This window comes from Ascaphus truei, chromosome 1 (assembly GCF_040206685.1).
Source record: "Ascaphus truei isolate aAscTru1 chromosome 1, aAscTru1.hap1, whole genome shotgun sequence".
NCBI classification, from domain to species: Eukaryota; Metazoa; Chordata; class Amphibia; order Anura; family Ascaphidae; genus Ascaphus; species Ascaphus truei.
In genome coordinates this window covers 313,985,958-314,009,298 of record NC_134483.1, presented here as the reverse complement: position 1 = coordinate 314,009,298, position 23,341 = coordinate 313,985,958, and the positions used below count along the sequence as shown (strand labels likewise).

Here is a 23,341-nt window from a genome sequence, read left to right as displayed (position 1 = left end):
AATCAGTTCTGTAGTAAGAAAAAATACTTTTAGCATTTTCTTTTTTTTTAAAAAACAACTTTGAAAGACCAATTTTCTTGTATTCTATTTTAACAAGCATGCTTGTTCCTATAGCAACGATTTACATTCCCCATATTTAAAGATGTCGCCAAACTTGCTGATCAATAGACGGAGAACGAATAGACCGGCAGCCATGCAGTTTTTTTAGGTAATTAGAGATTGTCCACATGAAACTATTAAAGTAAAAAAATAAATAAAAAAAAAAAAAAAAAGACTGAACTGCAGCTTTAAAAAGAAATAAAAAAATATTTTAGTGCATTTTGTATGTAATCTTTTATATTCAAATTTGTACACATTTAAGACATTACAAAAATAGTGAGGGGAAAAAAACAGACTAGTCGTGTGTGCATAGCTTAATGTACAGTATAAAGACTTTAAACAAACAAATGCTGGAGATGATTTTATGGTACAGGTAATGAGAAATCAGTTTTAGAAGCAACTTAAAAATAATTTCATTCTGTGCAATGCTTACATTACAGGTTCCAAGTTGCTAAATGTTCCATTTGATTTCTTGATAATAGGCGACTGTAAACTGCAAACAATGTGACAAATGTTATAAAGCAGAGAACAAGTGCTCCCCAGAGAATTTAATCTCCACTCAAAACATGCTATGTCAAGATAAAACAAACAATGATGTCCCAGATGCGCACGCACACAAAATTAATTAGTGTTCCGCCATTATATATTTGCACAGAAAGTTCTTTTGTAGAACTAAAAACTTTGGCCCATGCAGGGACCAAAGTCCCACTGAAGGAACTGCATGACCGGTTTGCTTTCTCATGGCTTGAAATGACATAACTAGTGATGTACTTTCTTTAATAAAAGGCTACAGTAAACATGCATTACTTTATAATTCAATAACTAATAAGCTACTTACAGTATGTTCGTGCACAGAGGTTCTAGTTCCTAACTGAAAGCAGTAGTACAGGAAAGAGCTGCTTAGTATTCGGCCAGTGGAGTAGTCAGCGAGTTGCTTAAAAAATAAAAAATAAATCAGTGGATAGAGCCTGCAAGTAATGTGAATGTCTCAATGTTTTTTTGCATAGCACAAATGGCATTCGTATGAAATAATTGTGTTAATCCATTCCATACTAAATCATGTTGGACATCTTTAAAACACACGTGGTAAAAATTGAAGTTTAAAATCTTGTTCACTTCTGAAAACCCAGGAGAACCTTATATTACACTCTTCTTTATTGCATTGTCGAGCAGCCTCAAAAACCTACAGATTAATACATTTTAGGCACGTTAAAAAAAAAATGTTTTAAGGATCTCTATTGCACTGTATTGCATTATACTCACTGAAGATACAGCTGTCTACATGGTCATACAGCATTCACATAAATGAGACAGGTACATCAAACTTCCAAGGGGTAGCTTGATGAAAAACATACTGATCCATACGTGGTACTATTCCACGCCATCATCAGTGCAGGAAGGTAGGCCAAGTCGTGTCTTCCAGTGCTGGAAGGTGTCTTGCGGCATAGCATCACCTTAATAAATACAGGCCAGTGGTTCTTGGGAACATTTACTGTAATGTTAATTATTACAGTAACAGGATGGAATTTATAAGCATGCTACCATGTTTTTACAGTTAACAGCAAAGTAGTTTAGTCACGCAAAAAATAGGGGGGGGGGGGGAAAGGGAGTAGTACGATTCTGCCAATGATTCGGTACTTTTGACAGTAATGAACACACATTCTGTATCACAAAAGTTTTACACCCAGTCTCAACCGCAGGGCAGGCATGTGGGACACGTGAATGAGAGCTATGGATATATATCCATATCAATAGACAGTCAAGATATTTTGGTTATACAGAATTACAGGTAGCCTTACAACAGAGAAGTGGTACGTTTGCGTTCATTTTAGACCAGTTATAGGGTGGAAAAAGGTATCCGAAGATAACAGGTTTCCAATGCACGGCGCTCTGACAGAACACTGATCGGCTTCAGACTGGTTACAGGCTAAAAACTTTTCTGCGTGTTCTATTCATTTACAATTCATTGGGAGATTGAAGAATACATTTTATCACAAAACGCTCTACTGTTTCCAGGTAGAGCTCAGGTTCCAACTTAACAGTTAGTTGGCAGGGTTTGGTCAAGATTCCTGGTAGTCTAAAGGGTTTAGCCTTGTCCTTTGAAATCCAATGAATTACACCCCTTCTATTAAGCACACCGGGTGCAAATAAAGCCAGTCCTACCATATCATAACAAGAAGGCCTAAAATGTTGATTAAGAGTTCTAATGTGTCTTGCGCTCCTCGTGTGGGAAATATAACAAACAAAAAACTGATCTATACGTGGCTATGAAATCATTGGGTTTCACCCCTCCGATTCCATAAGTGCAAATGTAGGTACTGGGGGAGAAAGAGAAAAAACTCCTGAGTGGGAGATTCATTGCAAAAGAAAGAAAAGTGATCAATTAGGCATCGCCTGGAATTCTCTATTATCCCCAATTATTTTGCTGTAATTCTTCTGCTGCTCTTCTTTGAAGGAGTCTTTGACTTTGTCTCTTTTCAGTCCCCCGTCCCTGTAACAGAAAAGTTAAGAGTAAGAAAAGGAAAACCTTTATCTGCTCTGCACATTTATATAATTTCTGTTGAAACAGATCAGTGAAGACCGACTATGTACGTGTATGTATATTTCATTATATATTCTACATGTGATTCATGGACCAGTTTTATCACGATTTAATGGTGACCAGATGGTTATATTGATGCATGTTTTATTTACTTCAACTCCGTTCAAAATTATTAATGGAAGACACTTATCAGCCTAAACCCCCCCACCCCCACCCAATATTTTGCATTGTGTATGCAATTGCAGACATTGACTAAGCCACTCTAGTTGGATAAGGTGGAAGTATCCTTCTTACCAAGAAAGTTCAACCAGTCCTCCTTGTTTGGCTATGGCAGATTTGACTCTGTTGGCAAAGTCAACAGCATTTTCCCCCACCTAGAAGAACAGACAGCTCATTCACCAACAGATAATCTATTAGAATACTCTGCAGAGCAGTCGTATCCATATCCATTGTAGATCACCTGAGAAATAGTTGCAGACCAAAGAGGTTGTTTCACTTGGAAAGAGGCAAAAATAAAAAATAAAAAGTACTCTAAAGTACACAACAGATTTCGCAAATACAAAATCTGTAGATCAACAAAATATTTGTTTTACATGGTTTTAACCCTACAGACGTTGCTTTTGAACAAATAAGTGTATGCACAATACCTGTCTAGTCATTGGAGGCAGGTACCACACATTGCACTTGAGAGCCCAGCTGGTCATCATTCTCAGAAGGTAGCTCACCATGTTGTTTTTACTGCTGTTCCAGAACGCATCACCAAACTGAGGATCGTACTGCAGATGGAGGCACAAATACCACATGCAGTTGGGGGCTGTACAATGTTGCCATTGTAATTACAGAATAGAAGAGATCATTTAATAGCTAAACACGTTCATATGCCATCTACTTTAAAAAAGAGCGAGAAGTGTAAAAAAAACTATGCCAGGCTTCAGTATGTGTGAAAGATCTATATACACTACATCTTTATCAGGCATGCCAATAAAAGTGAAAACATTTTTGGGGGGGGGAGGGGGGGGAGGGGGAGAGGGCACTGTCCTCCCTGTCGCAGGACTGCACAAGCAGAGAAGATGTCAGCCTGTGTGGACTGGGCAAGGCCGGTGATGGATTTCCCGGGGCCCACAACTAGAGTTTCTACCTGGGATCCCCAGTGTCCACGGCCTTGTGAGCCCTTCCCACCCCCTGCCCGTATATTCATTTCTGTAATCACAGGAGTCAAATTACACACACAGTGCCGTTTTCAGCACTAAAAACACTGCTGTACTGTCAAAACGAAGGTTTATTGCGTTACCTTTATTGCCACCGGGTATATGGTCCCTCCCATTTCAAAGCTTCCCTTTTTGAACATCATTACTGATGTGTTGTTGATACAGGTGCCTGCGAAGATCATGCAGGAGATTTGTGCCACTCTGAATGGCTTCTTTGCACATCATTTTTTTATTACATTTTTATTTTTTTAAGCCAACACACAATATGAACATGAATTACCCCTTCAAATATTTCAATAGTAAACTCACAGGTTTGTTCAAACGTTTCCCGTTTTAAAGGACCTTAGAACTTATCTGAACAAGCTCTTCAATGGCACAACCGGATGTGATAAAAAAAAAAAGTTACTCAAAATTCTTTAATACCAAAACACTTTAAGGACATAGGGGGAAAAAATGTATTTCCTTCCTTTAAAATAAATAAATAAATAAAAATAATAAATCAAGATTTAGCTGAGGATACCTCTATTTCAAGGCAAAAAGGAGACAAAAATTTGCTTAAGATAACACAAACAGGGTATACAAATCTACTGGCTGAAAAACAAAAATCAGGTGCAGTTTGTGTTTTACAAAAGTAATTAAAAAAATGAATTGCTTTTAATGGGAATTTTTCCTTTGACAAGTCTAGAACTAGTTTTAGAGTTTAATACATCACCATAAGGGATTATTGATCTAGGCTACTGAATGCCCAAGACAGGGTTTGCTCCCAAAGTGTTTCTGCTTTGCAACCAAACCATGTATTGAACCTAGCACCTGGTGCGGAGAGGTTCTGCATCGCATTTATAGCAGAACCTGTGGTGTTAGAAAATGGGTTTCACACAAGGGTTTGGCTTTGTATATTCTGCCGCCTCTAATCACCAAGGTGCTGAGATCAAAACCTGTTTGTGAAGAGAGATTAATGTAGATTTCATCTTCACAAAGCCATTCACTCAGAGATAGGACATGAAATGAACTTGGAAATATATGTACTTTTTTATCGAAGACCTAACCTCTATGCCTCAAAATCATACTCTAATCTAAAAAGCGTTCATTCTACTATTGATCAGTAATACACAGAGAGGCCATCAATCCACCTCAATACAGTACAAATATAACACAACCACACTGTGTCTCGAAATGATCATGACTAGATTAGTGTAACCTTGGGCAGTGAACTTCATTCTCATTGTGTATGAGCTACCAGATTCCACAATCACCCTCAGTGTCAGTATCGTATCTGAGGGAATAGTGAAGCCTGCTACATCTGCAAGTGCAGCTCCGCCTGCTACATCTGCATGTGCAGCTCCGCCTGCTACATCTGCATGTGCAGCTGCGCCTGCAACATCTGCATGTGCAGCTGCGCCTGCTACATCTGCATGTGCAGCTCCGCCTGCTACAGTAGAGGCAACTCTTATTCTAACAAAAACCAGTGGCAATTCCCCAAAATACCCAGGAAACACCCAGGTACATTCTGAATACATGCCTTAAACTTTCCTTAAACTAGCCCCAGCATTTCTGCATTGATTAATGGCCTATCAGATTAACAGCGGGGGTCCCTGGCAGTCCCATTCAAACTGAATTGGACTGCCAGGGATCCCTGCTGTGTTAATCCTATGGGTCGTTAGTCAATGCAGAAATGCCTTAAATGTGCCTCAAACTAGCCCAGAACATACCCAGCACATATCCAGAATGTAACCCGGCTAGTTTACAGCAAATGTTAGAATAAATGTTGCCTCTACTGTACATCTGCATGTGCAGCTCCGCCTGCTACATCTGCATGTGCAGCTCCGCCTGCTACATCTGCATGTGCAGCTCCGCCTGCTACATCTGCATGTGCAGCTCCGCCTGCTACATCTGCATGTGCAGCTCCGCCTGCTACATCTGCATGTGCAGCTCCGCCTGCTACATCTGCATGTGCAGCTCCGCCTGCTACATCTGCATGTGCAGCTCCGCCTGCTACATCTGCATGTGCAGCTCCGCCTGCTACATCTGCATGTGCAGCTCCGCCTGCTACATCTGCATGTGCAGCTCCGCCTGCTACATCTGCATGTGCAGCTCCGCCTGCTACATCTGCATGTGCAGCTCCGCCTGCTACATCTGCATGTGCAGCTCCGCCTGCTACATCTGCATGTGCAGCTCCGCCTGCTTCATCTGCATGTGCAGCTCCGCCTGCTACATCTGCATGTGCAGCTCCGCCTGCTACATCTGCATGTGCAGCTCCGCCTGCTACATCTGCATGTGCAGCTCCGCCTGCTACATCTGCATGTGCAGCTCCGCCTGCTACATCTGCATGTGCAGCTCCGCCTGCTACATCTGCATGTGCAGCTCCGCCGGCTGCATCTGCATGTGCAGCTCCGCCGGCTACATCTGCATGTGCAGCTCCGCCTGCTTCATCTGCATGTGCAGCTCCGCCTGCTACATCTGCATGTGCAGCTCCGCCTGCTACATCTGCATGTGCAGCTCCGCCTGCTACATCTGCATGTGCAGCTCCGCCTGCTACATCTGCATGTACAGCTCCAAGTTAAAAAAAAAAAAAGGACAATTGTAATTGCAAAAGCATCAAAGTATTCCTACTGTACTTACCTTCAGGAAAAATCAAAATTGGCAGTTTGGTTTTATCTGAAACGTGCTCGGTCAGCCTGGTATTAAAAATAAAGAGAAGATGCGTTAATAGAAAACACAATACTTGTATTCATTACAAAAGTATAGAGTAGCACTACACTATGTTAGATGGTCTCCAGGAGCCAGGTGTGCAAGTTTAAAAGAAAAACATACAGAAAGAGTAATCACACCTAGCTCAAGCTAGAATTAATTTTTAAAAAAACACAGCAAGTAGAAAAGGGAAACAAAATCAAAACATCTACTTGAGAAGCACGGGTACCTTTTTTCTTTAACTTAATTTTATAGGGATTCAGAAAGAAAAAAAAGTGGGGGTGGGGGGATGGGGAACAAGAATTCAGGTGCATGCATAATAGTAACACAAGTGATCACCAGCAGTGGAAACAGGGGGGGAGGGGGGAGGGGGGAACCATTAAAGAAACTCCTACGCGAAGGCATGATCCATGTTTATTCAGCATCCCCATTCAAGCACCACTTTGATACATTTCATATTTCAAATTAAAGTCCCTTTCATTTGTGGTTGGGAAATTATTTGGGCATGTGCCAGACCCTTCCAAACCTCCCAATGGGAGTGTGTAAGCAAAGCCTGCAATTTATCCATCGACAGAACAGTTTATTTGGGGAGTAAATGTTGTGAGGGGGGAGCAGACTGTTTGCAATGTTGTGCTATTGAGCATCTGGCTGCAGTTAGACATTAAGGTACTTTTTAATAATCAAACATTCCTGTTAATTTCAATCAAACTCGAAACAATATCCCTTTGATACATAGCCATTCTTGTCTCAAAAGTTACCACGCTGCACAATCAGAGCAAGTGTGAAGACAAAGCTGCACTATATTTATCAAAGCAAAACATCCCATTGGATTTCAATTGGATTGCTTTTCTTTAATAAATCTGGTGTGGTTGTTTGCTTCACATTTGCCCTGGTTTTGTAGCAAGGTGACTGATGCATATCTCCCTAAATATGTATTAATGTATTTATTTTTGTAATGCCAACACAAACCCATTTCTTGCTTTGCATTGCTGCACACAAATAAGGCTCTCGATCTCACACTGTTATTACAATATGTTGTGCATTTATGAAATGGCTGTTGAAGAAATGTAGGATGTGCTGCAGGATTGGCCCATACAGTATAAAACAGAACCACGGAAAAGAAGTCTGTAAATCTACCTTTTCGTCACAAGGTGGCGATCTTTCATCTCAGAGCGTTCAAACCACACGTGCGGACAAGCTCTCCCCATAGCTCTCTGGATAACTCCCATCAGTCCCCCATGAATCTGACCAACCTGCAAACCACAGGAGGAGTGGCGGTGAGACGCCCATTACTATGCAACGCAGAACAGGGTGTCACAAAATAAAGGAAAAGGTTGCAAATAGTCGTCACTTAAATAGATTAGCATTTGTTGGGATATGTCGGCTTGAAAGTCTGTGTACAAGGCATTACAGCAATGCTTTTCAACTTGCAGCCCATGGGACAAATCTAACCCCCAAAAGATACTTTGGCTGTCTGCTCATATTGATTTAGTTGCAGTTGCTCACCACTGATATGCACTATAAATCAAAAAAAGGTCAAAAAAGTACAGATGTATGCATATCTTTATTTGAATAAATGTACCCGCAGTTCTGTATTTGTCCTGTAGGTGGTGCTGTTTGGCACTACAATTCAAATAAATAGAAAAAAAATGGGCAATCATACAGTACACATGGCACCAACCCCAAAGTGTTTTATTTATTTTAAAGTGTAGTGCAAAAATAATACATTTCCTGCTGCTAATTAAAGTGAAATGCATTAGACCTCTTCAGCATTACATAATCATTTTAGGGTTAAAAAAAAAAAAAAAAAAAAAAAAACATTTTTTTATTTTTACAATTGATAAAAGTAAATTATTCTTACAAGCGTAAGAAGTGGAATATCCACCTCGCAAAATATTACATTTATAAAGGACTCCCATACAGTAGGTTACTCTATTGGCATGTTTGAGGAAGCAGAGTTTTTAACCTATAATGTGCCCTACGAAAGGTATCGTTTTCTTTCCTCTTAATGGGCGACGGTCTTGCTTAAGTTGCAAAGCACTGCTAAAGACACAAGACAGAGAATGATGACATGCAGCACTGCTCTTACCATGGCATAGCAACCGTCATTAGCCAGGATAATGATGTCTATTGGAGAGGTGTGGTTGGCAACGCAAATTCCACCTTTTTTAGGCCTGTTTTCTCTGTGAAGAAAAATCAGTGTGCAATATAAAGTACAATCTAGCTAGGCTGCGCTCATGCTTGAGAGTGGTGACGTCACCAGCTCTCCAACCATGAGAGCCAGGTGTCCAGGCTATTTCGCAAGCGTGCGCGGGGGGTGTTGCGGGCAAGTTGAGCGCGCCTGAAAGTAAAAACAAAAATTTGTTTACTCAAGCGCCAAACTTGAGCGAACGTGCTCGGGCGCGCGCACCGCGTGAGCAGGGACTTGCACATATACATTTATGTCATTAAAAGCGGCAAGCACCGCGTGTTCAGCGCCAGTAGGGACGCAGCCCAACAGTGGAGGGGAGAGAGGGGAGGAAAAAAAAAAACCTAATAAATGTTTCACAGAAGTAGAACGGTTTTGTAATCGGTTGTCAGACCTACAGTATGTTGTTTTAGAAGTATTAGAAAAATCATGTGACGAATAGGAGTTTGTCCTTTATATCTGTTGTTGCAATGCCTTAAAACCATTATGACAACACTAGTGGAAGTTAATAGTCTGTAGGGCAGGGGGCAATAGAAAGAAGAAACTATTGCATATTTGACAAGGGGAAAAAAAATAAGTCAGAAAGATGCCACTACATACGGAAGATAAAAAAAACGAAAAACTATTTAGCATGCAATATGTTTTTGGTCCGATGAAAAAATTTAAAGGTCAGTTACTCTAGGGACGAGCAAACTTTTTTTGCTGTGCCCCCCGACCTCCAGCTGCTCTCCTCTGTTATGCGCACCCCCTCCTTACCTCGCCCGGCGGGGTCATGTGACACGCGGTGTCATTTGACGTCACGTTACCAAGGCAACCGTTATGTCACATGACGCCGGGTTGTCATGGTCATGCGTCCTGATGCCGGCAAGCTGAGGTTGCAGAGGCCTTGCGCGGTCCCCCGGCATTTAATTTAAATGCCTTGGGGAAGAGTGCGTGACCTCTGCAAACGCTCACGCCCCCCCACCCCAAAAAAAACAAATCTCACGCCCCCCAATTTGTGCACCGCTGAGTTAGTCAATAAGCCCCTGATGAATTAACTCATGAGCTACAGGAGGTGAACCATCTATTGTGTTCACTCACTTGTTGTGATACTGAATTGCACTGGAGAGCGCTCTTGCACAGATCCGGCAGCATACCAGGTGCACCAGTTCACTGAGCCAGCTTTTTATCCTGGGAGAAAAAACAAACAATGTAAGCTATGTAGCAGCGTTATAGTTTGCAAAGTGTCTGCAATTCTCTAAGACACTGTAGCCATTACAATACTACAGATAGTCCATGCAGAAGAATAGTACCTGCAAATTACAAAGACCATATCACTTTTTTACCCACCAAAACGTATTTAAAATGTGTGGTTGAAACCTCTCGGCTTCATATTGCAAAGACAGTACAACCCGGCTCACATTGATGAGACCCAAAATATTGAAAAAGCTGTTTGTGAGTAGGGTTACTGGCTATGCACGTCTTTAGCCCAGGCTGTGCTGAAAACCTGAGTAATGCGGCAGACATAGGCTTATAGGGGTCCATGTTAAAATAAACATGAAGTAAAAAAGGGACACTGCTCATTTGCATGTCATTACTGTCATGGGAGAGGGGGTTTGGCCCGGTATTAAAGGGGTTACACCCCATTTGAACACCCCCTGCTCTCACTTGGGAAGCAAGGGGTTAACTGGACTGCGGTCCAGTAATGTGTTTTTACCCTGCTTCAGAATCCAAATGTATATTCCCCTGTAAAAATGTATTGTTCTCATCCCAGTGTTTGCACCAACACATACACTGGGGTTGATGCGTGAGGGAAGGGGTTAATGTTAATTCAGTGGTTATAGCCCTTTGTTCCCTTTTCCCACCTTTTCAGGCTCCATTTTGCAGCCTTCCATAGGTCGCCATTGCAGCTCCATGCATTCCAATGGCAGATCTGGCGGTTTTGGACCTGTTTCCAGTGAAGACCAGCAGGTGGCGTCCGAGAGGAGGAGCGGCGGTTTCCCATTGTAAGTCAATGGGGCCATTGACTTCAATGGGGATTCCTCGACGCCGACCTCCAGGAACAGGTTGGCAGCCATCCAAACCGTAGACAGCAACAGCGGATACAAAGTCTTTGAAAAGAGCTTTATCACTGAGTTCAAGTTCAACCACAATTGGCGTGGAAACCTTAGGTTCTAGGGCACCTACAAATAAAATTCTTTTTGCCCCTAGCTCCTAGCCCTCCCACACTCGACCACCACCGGGTCCGAGAATCCCGTAAAGGGTCGAGCGCAACAAGAGGGTCGCGCCATTGACTCTAATGGCGGAGCAGAGGTCCCATTGAATCTAATGGCGGCACTCGCCCATGCATTTCCTGTGGGGGCGCCGGCCATTGATTCCAATGGGAGAGAGCCGCGTGGCGTTAAAGCGGCTAAGTCCGAAACTGTAAAAAGTGTAAGTCCATATCTCCGGTTCTGGGAGGACCAGAGGGCTGGGATTTGGGTCGCATGTAGCCACGGTTCCGGCATGAATGCATGGCCACTTCCAACCCTCTCCGACCAACCAGACGGAGTGTGGGCAACTGTAAAGATTGGTGGTTTTCACCATAGCCTACAATGGTGGAGTTGCTCCATTAAAAGCCTATGGCTGCGGAGCCCGTTGATTTCAATGGGAACAGAGTGAAAGGCAGGAGATTCATTTTAAAGCGGGGAATCCTGTATTAAATGAAAAAGTGTTTTAAACTGCATTTGTTTATCTCCAGTTCTGGGGGTCGCAGAGAGCTGAAACTTGGCCACTATGGTGAGTACCCTCCGGCATGAGGGATTGGCAAGTATCAGCCCGCTGGGCCCAGCAGAACGGATTATAATTAATATGTGAAGGTATTAAACTATGAATTGTATTTTGGGTCTGGTATGAAAACTCAGAGCCCATATGCTATGTTAATGATCCGGATAGCCGACAAATGGTCAATCATAAACTCCTGATCAAAGACTCCCCCACCCTGCTTGTGTATGCAAGCACAACAGAAGGCAGGACATGGGTACTTGAGATTAAGTGTGGTAATTCACACCTTGGACAAAGGGTATTCTGGCCAAACTAGACTTGAAGACGCCAGGCTTGTGGGAGGGGGACTGAGAAATTAAGCCCTGATTAGAATAATATCCACCCAGTGGGCGGGTGTTAAGGTACCCCTCAGGTGAGGTGGCAAGGAGAGATTGGGTGCAGGTAATTGTTCTCCAATGGCCTACACTCAATAATAAGGTATAGACTGGAGATTGCATATAAACCAGTGTCCAGCCTATCCTCAGTGGTTCGTGTTCGTGTTTTCGTGACTTCAAGTTTACCAACTATTTGATGCCTGGTGAATTGCTAATCCTGTTTCCTGATTATTTCACCATCCCCATTCCAACCCTAAGTAAGTGTATATTTTGCCTGTTATTTGTATATCTTGTGTGTTCACCTTCTTTAAGGAATAAACTTTAATTTATCATATCTAAGTCGTGTTCAATTCAACCCAGAGATATTTTGTGTGTATATTATAACCTTGTCATAAGTTACCGTGACAATTACCCAGAATCCCTAGCTGCAGTGGAAGCATTTTATGCTGAGAAAAGGAAAAAAAAGGAAAGGGCCCCTCTCCCATTTCCATTCTATTCATTGCAGTGACTTATGACCACATGATCACTACCCAATTGAATTGCAGAAAAGCCGTAGCACATGGGTGCTGTGCTTCTCTCTGTACTGTAGGGATTCCAAACAGTAATAGCAGAAGCGATCTAGTGCAGTGATTGTCAACCCTCTCCTCTGGGAACCCCAGCCACACAAGATTTAAGGAATAACCAATGCATTGACAAATATGAGAATTCACAGAGATTACGTACCAAGAATGTATTGCTTGTTTGTTTACGGAGCAAACAAGCCCTGGCTGGGGGTTTTCAAGAGAGAAATTTGAAAACCACAGATCTGCCCTTGAAGCAGGTGAACTTTATTTGAATCCTATGAGCCTCCCTTTGTGGGGCGGGGGGGGATGTATTTACCTCACTTTCTATCAGGCATCAAATCTTCTAGAGGAAACTGAAATGGTGCATGAAGCAGACTCTTAAAACACAAGTTTTACAGGGCAGAGACTTATGCCTAGGGAGACCAGATGTCCTGGTTTAGCCGGGACAGTCCAGTTTTTTTAATGTCTGTCCCGGCTGCCCGACTTTCTGTAAAATGTCCCGTTTTTTTGTGGCTGTCCCGGTTTTGACCATCAGAGCAACGGGGGCAGCAGAGAGCAAGAATGCAGGGAGGAGAGCAGAGAGAGAGAATGGACGAGGGAGAGGGAGAGAGAGAGGGAGAGGGAGAGAGAGAATGGACGAGGGAGAGGGAGAGGGAGAGAGAGAATGGACGAGGGAGAGGGAGAGGGAGAGGGAGAGAGAGAAAATGGACGAGGGAGAGGGAGAGAGAGAGAGAGAGAGAGAGAGAGAGAGAGAGAGAGAGAGAGAGAGAGAGTGAGAGAGAAAATGGACGAGAGAGAGAATGGACGAGAGAGAGAGAGAGAGAGAGAGAGAGAGAGAGAGAGAATGGACGAGAGAGAGAGAGAGAGAGAGAGAGAGAGAGAGAGAATGGACGAGAGAGAGAGAGAGAGAGAGAATGGACGAGAGAGAGAGAGAGAGAGAGAGAGAGAGAGAGAGAGAGAGAGAGAGAGAAAATGGACGAGAGAGAGAGAGAGAGAGAAAGAAAATGGGGGGGTGGGGGAGGGAGGGAAGGGAGTGAATGGGGGGAGGGAAGGAAGAGATTGGGTGGGAAGGGGTAGGAAAAGGAAAGAATGGGGGGTGGGAAGGGAGAGAGAGAATGGGGGATGGAAGTGAAGGAGAGAGAATGGGGGCCGGAAGGGAGAGATAATGGGGGAAGGGAGAGAAACTGGGGGGAAAGAAGGAAGAGACGTGGGGGTGAGAGAAAATGGGGGGGGGTGAGAGAAAATGGGGCATGGGAGGGATAGAGGGAATGGGGAAGAAGGCAGAGAGAATGGGAAGAGGTAGAATGAATACAGCATCAGTGGTGACACTATTGGATAAATATCATAATATTCATTTTTTTAGTAATGTCATTTGTTTTATTAATATTTTTTTTTATGTGTCCCGGTTTTTCATTTTCAAAATCTGGTCACCCCACTTATGCCTGAAAAATCCTATGCTCAATGTATAGCTGTGAATACACAACACTAACATATTTTTACCCTTCACTGCTGAGAAACTAATGCAGTAGAGATATTATTTTAAGGTTTTATTACGTTTACTATAGGCTGTGAATTTTAATGAAAATCATACCGGGTGTTTTCTTTTTTTCTTTTCTTCTGAAAGGTTTCCTTAGCACACCGAAGAGACACATGGATTTTAAACAAACTGGAAGGATGTGTGGCATACCAATATAAAAGGTACTTTTTTTTTTTTTTCTAAAAATGAATAAGGGGGAGCTACAAATTGGCTTCAAAATGTACATGATGTGGCTGTATTTACATAAACACACATGATCTTGCAGAAGAAGGTACTGTAGATGTCAGACTAAATGAATACAGCCACACAAATAAAAATCGGTCTTTCAACAAAGGGTTTCCATTTTACAATGAATATCACGGATGTGAGAATTAGGTGCATATTTTCAGCAGGACTGGCCCAATAATAAAAACCCGTAAAAAGTGTGAATATTTTGTTAGTGGTGACAATGAACCTCTTCAATGGAATTACTTAAACCACCATCAGTGCAGAAAGGATTCAATGCCATAGAGTCAGGATATACTGTACTAGGCAACAGTTATTTCAGTGAATGAATGAGCTTCAGTCATAAAAGTGATCAGGGAACCCTTATTTTTCATCATACGTATTCATTTCAACGAAGGCCGTGCCTATGGTGCCGCGACGCGGCGGGTGACGTCACCCGTCGCAAGTTATGTTTCGCCGGGCGGCCGGGTCGCGGGATTCCGGCTATTTGATTTGTTCAAGGGCCCTCACCCCTCACGTGACACGACAGCCCTTGAAAAAATCAAATTTTGCTGGCTGCAGGTTTTTGCGACGTCGCTCTGTCGCTTTGTCGACGTCGCACGCACTATAAGCGCACGCGGCCGCGGCAATGTATTTGTTTTCGGGCGACGTCGCGTCGCCGTCACTATAAGCGCGGCTTAACTCTTTGCTCTTACACTTGTTTGTTTTTTTTAATATATTGCTGCTCACTGGGATTGCTGCGTGGGAAGAATTGTTTACCTGCTGTTTGGCAGCTGCCCAACAAGTGTGGCTCCTATAACCAGCCAGCTGATCCCAATTGTCGCCAAGGAGACACTGAAATACAAAAATCAGCCAGATGCAGGGTGGTCAGTAGAAAATGAAATTATTTACTGTTCACAGACATGTTACGGATCTTAAAACTTCAGTTTTAGGAATTTTGCACAAATATAGTTGGACATTTAGCAAGCAAATGGATTAATGCAACATACCATTGCTACAAATTGTTATTTACAGTGTTCGACAAACCTATACATTTGCTCGCCCCGGGCGAGTGGATTTAACCCCCGGGCGAGTAAATATTGGCCCAAGCAGCACACAAGTTTGGTACTAGGTGGCGAGTAGATTTTTTTGTGTGGCGAGTAGATTTTTTGGTGATTTGTCAACCACTGGTTATTTACTAGAGAAACTGAAGCATAGCAACAGGGAATAAAAACATCATTCATAATTGGGGAGGTTTAGCAAAGGTTTTATCCAGATTCATTCAAAATAAAGTCACATTTTTATTTCTAAACAGCCCAGTGTTTTGATCCCATACCAAAAAAAATAAAAAAATTTGCTACAGTAAATAAAAATAAAAAAACACTATGAAAGCAGGCTATATTGAGGTGTGAAAAGTTCTATACTTCCCACAGCCACTTATTATAGCTCATTAGGGCAAAGCAGAATGAAACATTCTGACTACTTGGCGCCACAAACCCCATTTATGATTCCACATAAACATACTCACCGCAAAGGGAGAAGAATGCAGTATCGCACAAACACGCCCAGCACCCAGATGAGTGTGACGCGCAGACTGACATACTGGAAGTTGTAGTTAGTCCTGGTGAGAAGATTCCATGATATGAGCTCTTCGGAGGAAAACCGCTGAGTGACCTCGTCTTCTACAATGGCTTCAAACCCCTTCTTGGAGAAATAGAAGGCATCGGACAACTCAAAATCTCCACGTTGCAAACACTGGCTTCTGCTTTGCCTCAATCCTACAATCCCTGTCTCCATCGGCGACTCATCTCTCTGGATTATACCTTGGTGGAATAGAGACAGCATTATATTCACATACATACATACATACATACATACATACATACATACATACATACATACATCCTAATCCCAAAACACATCTCACTGCATCAAAAGTGGTAGAGAGGCGGCAACAGGGGCTCAAAAAGATCTATGGTGGCCCTTGTGCTGGATGGTTCAACCATACTATGAAAGCTTGAACAATATACCCAGTTAAAGTTGGCAAGGTACTCGTCAACATGCAAATGGGACCGGCATTACAACCAATGCCTCAACCCCCAAAATATGTAGTACACCAAAAAGCAATGGCCCTCCTTCTCCAGAGGCTGGATTGTCCCTGGGCTTGACAGCGTTCAGGAAGACATGAATGCAGAGGGTGCTAAAAATCCCTGAAGGTTAAACAAATGCAGTAATTCAAACTTAAAGCTGCCTACCCACAACTGTCAGACTCTCTCCAAAGAAGCAGCACTGCAAGATGAACTTGAAAAGCGTAAAACGGGATATTGTTGGCCTTAATGAAGAAATGATGAAGGCCTCATTGAGCTCAAAAGCAGACACATTACGAATGTACAGAAGATGGAAGAATCGGTGGCATAGGCTTAAGTGAACAAGAGATGGAGAAAGAGTACAAAAGCACATCGGAAAGAGCAGGAAGAATTGTCAGCTGACAGGTGCAGGCTTCAAATAATACAAGTGTATGCCCCAACAAAGTCACACAGAAGTGGAATACTGTACCATGAAAAGAAACCAGTTTGACAAAAGAAACCGTCACCTCAAGAACGTTATGGGAGATCAATGAAACAAAGTTCCAAACAAAAAGACTAAGCTTCACTTGGTAAGTAGGGTTATGGCAACAACAATGTATGTGGAAACAGATTGGTAGAATTTAAACTAGATTGGTAGAATCAAGAATTAAACTACATCCTAGCTAACAAAAAAAATATGTGATCGAAGACTGCACATCCCTCAACAGTTGACACGACTGATCACCAATTGATTCGATGCAGATTGCCTCTGCAAAACACACACACACACACACACACACACACACACACACACACACGTAAATTCAAAACCAAGACCCACCACACCCTACATATTTACGTCAAAAAGGAGTGCTACTGGGTTTGTGACAATGTATGCAACAAAAGACAGAAAGCTCCAGTGCTGCATCCAGCATGATAAATCATAGTTAAATACTTATCCGTTTCTCTCATAAGTGAGTCACTTGGTTAAATACTTTGGCCAAAGCATTTTTAAGCTTACAAATCACGCCAAAAATGTAACCCCTCTTTTTTAAAGACTCAACACTAGCTCTGTGAACGTTCCCTTTACCTCTCTGATAGAAGAAGTCTTAATAGAATGATGTGTCCATGTCTAAGTGAATGGACAGTCTATTAAGACCTCTTCCGCTACCAGAGAGGCAACGAGAACATTCACAGTGTATAGGAATTGCACAAATCCCCCCCCCCCTTTTTTTTAAGCATGTTCCTGTATAGCGCTGCTAGTTTTTACATAGCGCTTTACAGAGATATTTTGCAGGCACAGGTCCCTGCCCCGTGGAGCTTACAATCTATTTTTTGGTGCCTGAAGCACAGGGAGATAACGTGACTTGCCCAAGGTCACAGGAGCCGACAGTGTCTTTACTCACTGAGCCACTCCTTCGTCCCTTGACGTGGTCTGCAAGCTTACAATGCTAACAGCATCTCTAATAGCACGTCTGATCAATTGTAATTAGTACAATTTTCAAATGGCGAGAAAATAGCATGGAAGCCTTTAGGGAGGCCCGGGGAACCCAAGGGTCTCTAGGAACCCTGGTTGAAAAATTTGAATCCTAATAGAGGTATATTAGTATTTTATCTGGTAGTGTTAGGACCTTCGAACTGGGTCTGCCTTGTCGTGGCTCACAGGCTTACAATGCTTTGGCCAAAGGGTTAAACTAAAATGACCCTTTTTTAAGAGAATATATAAGTATTTTACTGTGTATTTTTGTCATATTGGATGTAGCATTGGGCTTCTCTGTCGCTTGTTGTATATATTTGCCACACTCAAAAGCTCTCCTTTTTGACACATATACATATATATTTTTGGGGGGCTCAGGGGTTCCCAAAAAGAGCTTGCTGGGGTTCTGTGTGTTTGAAAAAACTGACCTAGGTCATAGAGCCTGTCAGAACGGAGCAAGCTCGCTATAGTAATAACCCGTGTCTACTGTAAACCTTTTTTCTCACCATCGGTCTGTACCACTCCTGTTTATTTATATAGTTATTTCACTATATGATTAATTATCTTCCGTTAGGATTAACGCGCTGTTATATGCATTAGGTTTATCTCATGTGAACTAACACACAGCATTTCCACTTTGTGGCATTTCACGGTGCACTACGAGAGCGGACTATTACAATCTTTTGGAGAGGAAGCCATAACACCAGAACTCTGATGTCTACTACATAGTACAGAACTCTTGCTTTAGCCTAATTTAATGGAAAGGGAGGGGGAAGGAAGGGTGCAGAAAAGAGTGTAATCTGCACAAACATATACTAGAGAAAAGACGACTTAGGTTGCTCTCAATCCAGAGATAAATAGCATGGTGCAAAATAAAGGATAATGAGAATGTCCACTAGACCGTGTGGAGCAGAGCTAACTCACCATGGGCCGGATTCATCAGATTTCGATAACCTAAAAATGTGAGTTAATCGCCAAAAAAAAGGGGGAGTTATTTTTATGGTGCAATACATCAATCTTGTATCGCCAACAATATGTAGAACTCCTTTTAACACAAATAGACAGTATACAGTATGGTGGGTTTGAGTTCTGAGCCTGCAGGGGTTGTGTGTGCGCGCAAGATGAATAAAATAAAAATTAAAAAAAAGACGGTGCACATATCATAAAAAGAGAGATGAGGACGTCTACATGAAATTGGACAAGAACACAGGTGACAATCCAGTAGGAAGTGAGATGAAACCACAATGATGCATCATGCATCCTTCAAACAGTGGCAAAGGCAATAAAATCCACAAAGAATGGTAATGCTCCTGAGAGGAGATAGAAATACAACTGAAACCTTTAAACATACCACACAAATGCAGTGTAATACCAATCTAAAGCAGGAGATTATGTTCTGGCTTAATTCAATTTGAAATTAAGAAGATGAAGCATAAAGCATAACAGATCTACTCGCATTTAAAACAATTGAAAGTGCCATGATTTTAGGCAGCAACCAAAATGGTTAGGTCCTGTATGTAAATAAATAAATAATGCACCAGTAGAAGAACTACCAAGTGGACCATATTGCAGGCAGTAGTCTGAAAGAATAAATTTAGTTGGAATCCCAATGTTCTTGCAATGCTATGCTTAGAATTTCCAACTGGATATTATTTTACTTACCAAATGCTACATAAATTGGTGTCACACACAAAGTTTAAAAATTCACATTGGGATTCAATTAAACACTACATAGAATTTGAAGGGACCCTGTAAGGACACTTTAGGTTTCAGCTGTAGTGAAGCTGCTCTTGGAAAAAGAAAAAAAAAAAAAATGTCAAATTGAAGGACACAGTTCAGGAATCTCACGTGATGGCAGAGGCAGTCGGCCTACTCGATCGCAGTCCAACATATCTCTGGCAGACTGCCTTCAGTGCTAGAGGGCTATGCAGGACATTGCTCCATTAAACACTGAATCAGACTCAGGGAGGCAGATAAGATTTGTGTGGAGCAAGGGAAGGTCGAAATCCAACAAGTTTATAGGCTCCCCTAGTTTTCAAAATGTTCTCCCTCCACCCACCTGCTCCCGTCTGGTTTTTTTTTTTCCCCCCACAAAGAAAACACATACAGTACTTCTATGCTGCACTGAACCCTACAAATGTATGCCTGTGAAAATCTACTGGCTGAACTTGAACAATCCTGGTTGCAGCCACCTGATAAACACAGCTCATTGTACCACTTCAAACCATAACTCGCTTTGGCACAATACATCAGAACTTCTAAATGGTGTGTACTGATGCACAAAGCAGAGGTGAAAGGCCAGTCTTTGGAAAACAGGACTGCGGCGCCAGAGGGTAGAACTATACAGATGTCAATTAGAACCGTGAAGGATAACTTGGCTGCCCCATTCTGTTTTCAAAATAGTAAATGTTGCTTTTGTTAGGACACAAAGAGAAATATTTGTAGGGGCTGCAACAGGTGCTATAGGCTAGAGCAGGGGAGCGCAAACTTTTTGTGCTGCGCCCCCTGTCTCTCTCCCCCCAGCACTCGCGCCCCCCCCGCCTACCTTCATCCGTGTCAGATGACGCTGCGGGGGCGTGTGATGTCAGGTCACATGGTGCCGCGGCGTCAATTGACGCCTCGTTGCCATGGCGACGCAACACAGACTGCTGAATCACGGTAAGTAAACAGTTGCAGGGGCCTCACGCGATCCCCCGGCATTTAATTTAAATGCCTGGGGGACGAGCGCGGGGCCTCTGCAACTGCCCGCGCCCCCCCAGCACAATCTCCCGCCCCCCTGGGGGTCGCGCCCCCCACTTTGCGCACCGCTGGACTAGAGGACGACATCCAACAAAATCACATGCCAAGAAAAAAGTTATTCAGTGAGTTCTGCATGGTTATGTCTCAAATTATAATAATAATAATAATAATAATAATAATGCATTGAGTGAAAAGGGAATGGCTGTGATGGAAATTTCAGATGCCAAAAGTAAAAAAGTAATGGTTGACAAGACACATTCCTGCAGCATCAACTCCAGCAATCTACATTATTCCTACCCATGCTCCACAATTATAAATTCCACCCACATTTAGTAGCTAAAATTTCCTTCCTTTACAGCACTGTAACACTTTTTCTAATCACATGTGCCTCGAGTTTATTCAATAATGCTTTTGTTTTTTAAAGAGATGTGTGGAGAAAAATCATTGAGGCTAATTGATTTGTCATTCTTTTTAATACACTAAAATTGAATTACTTTTGATAAGACTTTTTTTTAAATAGCCATTGAAAAACTAGAGAGAGAAACTAAAGCCTCAAATTGTGACCAGAAAATACAAAATAATGCTCAACATTTTCATGTGTAGGATATATGGGGGAAGAGAGCCGTCACTGGATGTCAGTCACTTACCTTCTTCCTAAGTAACTCTTCGTTATATGATCCAATTGCTCAGGCACACCATTAGTTTGTCAACAGTCCATTAAAGTTTTCAATTAATCTGGTCAGAAATGTATTTATATATCTGCAGAGATTGCACTGGCCCTTATTCATACACGTTAACAATTAACTAGAACATCAGGTTTAAGAATGCTACTTATCACTAGACTGGCCACAACCAAGCATGATGCTATTATCTCTACTTTCAAATATTATACAACCATAAAATATACAGATTTTCTTGGACTCTGACCTGGTAAAGAGCTGAATTTGGTAGAGGGTAAATTCCAATACTTGCAAATCTGTAGCTTTGTCAAAAAAGGTCAATGTTTATTCATTTTATGATTAGCAATTTTACATAACCAGTCCCATGTGCCCTCTAATCTAGTCAACTTTTATACATTATATGCAACATGGCTGGTCCAGATTGCCTCTCTGCCCCTTGTCACAAGTCCTGATAGCGCTGCAGGCTGTGACAAGCTATCCTAGGGGCAATTGACCACCCTCGTGCTACTCTGAGTTACAGGAGAGGAGGTGACCTGGTGTTTGTGTACAGCCAATAGTGGTGCAGACACTAGGCCCTCCCCTTCCCGATCTCAGAGAGGAAGTGCCAAACTGTTAGTCAATTCTGGTCTGGAGGAAGGGCTGTGAGTCTCTCCCATCAGGGATGAACGTGCCCACCAGCCTCTAGGGGGCTGGGGGAACACCTAAATTACAACAGAGGCCTCAAGACTACCAGAGGGCCATGCACCACCCAGAGGCCTGGGATCCTCTAACATCCATCTGCACTGCTGTAAAGAACTACTGCAGTGACTGCATCAATAAAGTATCCCTTCCGTTTTACATACTCCTGTCTGAGATTGTAGTGTATTGGGCAGGGGTATGGAAGTACTGTGCTTTGGGGTTCAGGGAAATCTATCTCTGGGCATCCTGGAGCTCCCTGAAGCTGGAGGCGCTGACACCCCGAGCTGAACATCACAAACCACAAAAGCCTGTCCTGGTGCCCATACCAACACGGACATCTCCACTCTCCTGGACCCTAAAGGTACGCCACAGCACATATAGCAGCCGTAACATCTCCCAGAGGGGGGGGGGGGTGGAGGAGAAGGGAGCAATGCTACATATACTATGTTAATTAATTTGGCCACATTTTACCATAGATAATTAAAAACGGTTATATTTAAAGCAGCAGTCCACACTGATCGCTATTTTCCTGCATCTTTAGCAGCTGGTTTAGTTCACAGCTAGAGCCGCCGTCTTAAATGTCAACTCAAGATAGTTCTTATGGAAATCCAGTTAGGTTTGCCAAACTAACCTCATTAGTTTCTTTGAGAAGAGAAGTAGAAATTTAGACCAGGGTAATGCAGTTTATGTTGTCTACTTAGGATTTTGCAAAGGCTTTTGATACAGTGCCAGAAGAGGTTAGTGTATACAATAAAGAAAATTGGACTCAGTAAAAATATATGCACCTGGGATTGAAAACTGGTTGAAGGACAGACAGAGGGTTGTCATAAATGGAACTTTTTCAGGTTGGGTTAAGGTCATGAGTGGAGTACCTCAGGGATCAGTATTGGGATCCCTGCTTTTTAACTTGTTTATTAATGACTTTGAGGTTGGCATAGAGAGCAAAGTCTCCATCTTTGCTGATGACACTAAATTGTGAAAAGTAGTAAAATCAGAGCAGGATGTAATTTCTCTCCATAAGGACTTGGATAGACTGGAACTTGGGCAGGTAAATAGCAGATGAGGTTTAATATAGACACATGCAAGATAATGCATTTGGGAAACAAAAACAAACGGGAGACTTAGAAATTAAATGGGGCAAAAGTAGGTCAATTCTTGATGAAGGATTTAGGAGTGCTTGTAGACAGCAGGCTACGCAATAGTACTCAATAAATCAGTCACTAGCTGCAAAGGCAAATAAGATCTTACATGAAACAGGCAATGGATGGAAGGGAAGTAAACATTATTATGCCCCTTTATAAAGCATTAGTGAGACCACACCTTTAATATTGGAGCTTAAAAAAAAAAAACAGTAACGCATGCTCTTGCATGTATGTCAAACAAGGACATGGGCCAAAGCAAGTTTTTAAAACTGGTTCTTCCTGTACTGAAAATTAAACTATGAAAAAAAAAAATGAAAAACTAATAATTGGTTACACCTACATATAGCTTAGTCACCAAAATGAAAAAGGCAAAAAACATAAATCCACTTTCAAGCTCACAAAAGCAAGTGCATT

At 42.3% G+C, this 23,341-nt stretch overlaps 1 protein-coding gene across 2 annotated transcripts in view; it reads right to left on the bottom strand.

The window, feature by feature from the left end:
• Positions 1–445: 445 nt before the first annotated feature.
• Positions 446–23,341, bottom strand: part of GPAT3 (glycerol-3-phosphate acyltransferase 3) — a 60,647-nt gene continuing 37,751 nt past the window's right edge. For both annotated transcript variants that reach the window (XM_075605696.1, XM_075605703.1), the window contains 10 exons: positions 15,674–15,968; positions 14,926–15,000; positions 9,806–9,895; positions 8,627–8,720; positions 7,675–7,790; positions 6,469–6,524; positions 3,933–4,018; positions 3,289–3,417; positions 2,936–3,015; positions 446–2,590 (listed from right to left, as the gene is read on the bottom strand). In XM_075605696.1, coding sequence (XP_075461811.1) covers positions 2,479–2,590; positions 2,936–3,015; positions 3,289–3,417; positions 3,933–4,018; positions 6,469–6,524; positions 7,675–7,790; positions 8,627–8,720; positions 9,806–9,895; positions 14,926–15,000; positions 15,674–15,968 — 1,133 coding nt within the window. In that variant the 3' untranslated portion in view covers positions 446–2,478. The remainder of the gene's footprint in view (positions 2,591–2,935; positions 3,016–3,288; positions 3,418–3,932; positions 4,019–6,468; positions 6,525–7,674; positions 7,791–8,626; positions 8,721–9,805; positions 9,896–14,925; positions 15,001–15,673; positions 15,969–23,341) is intronic.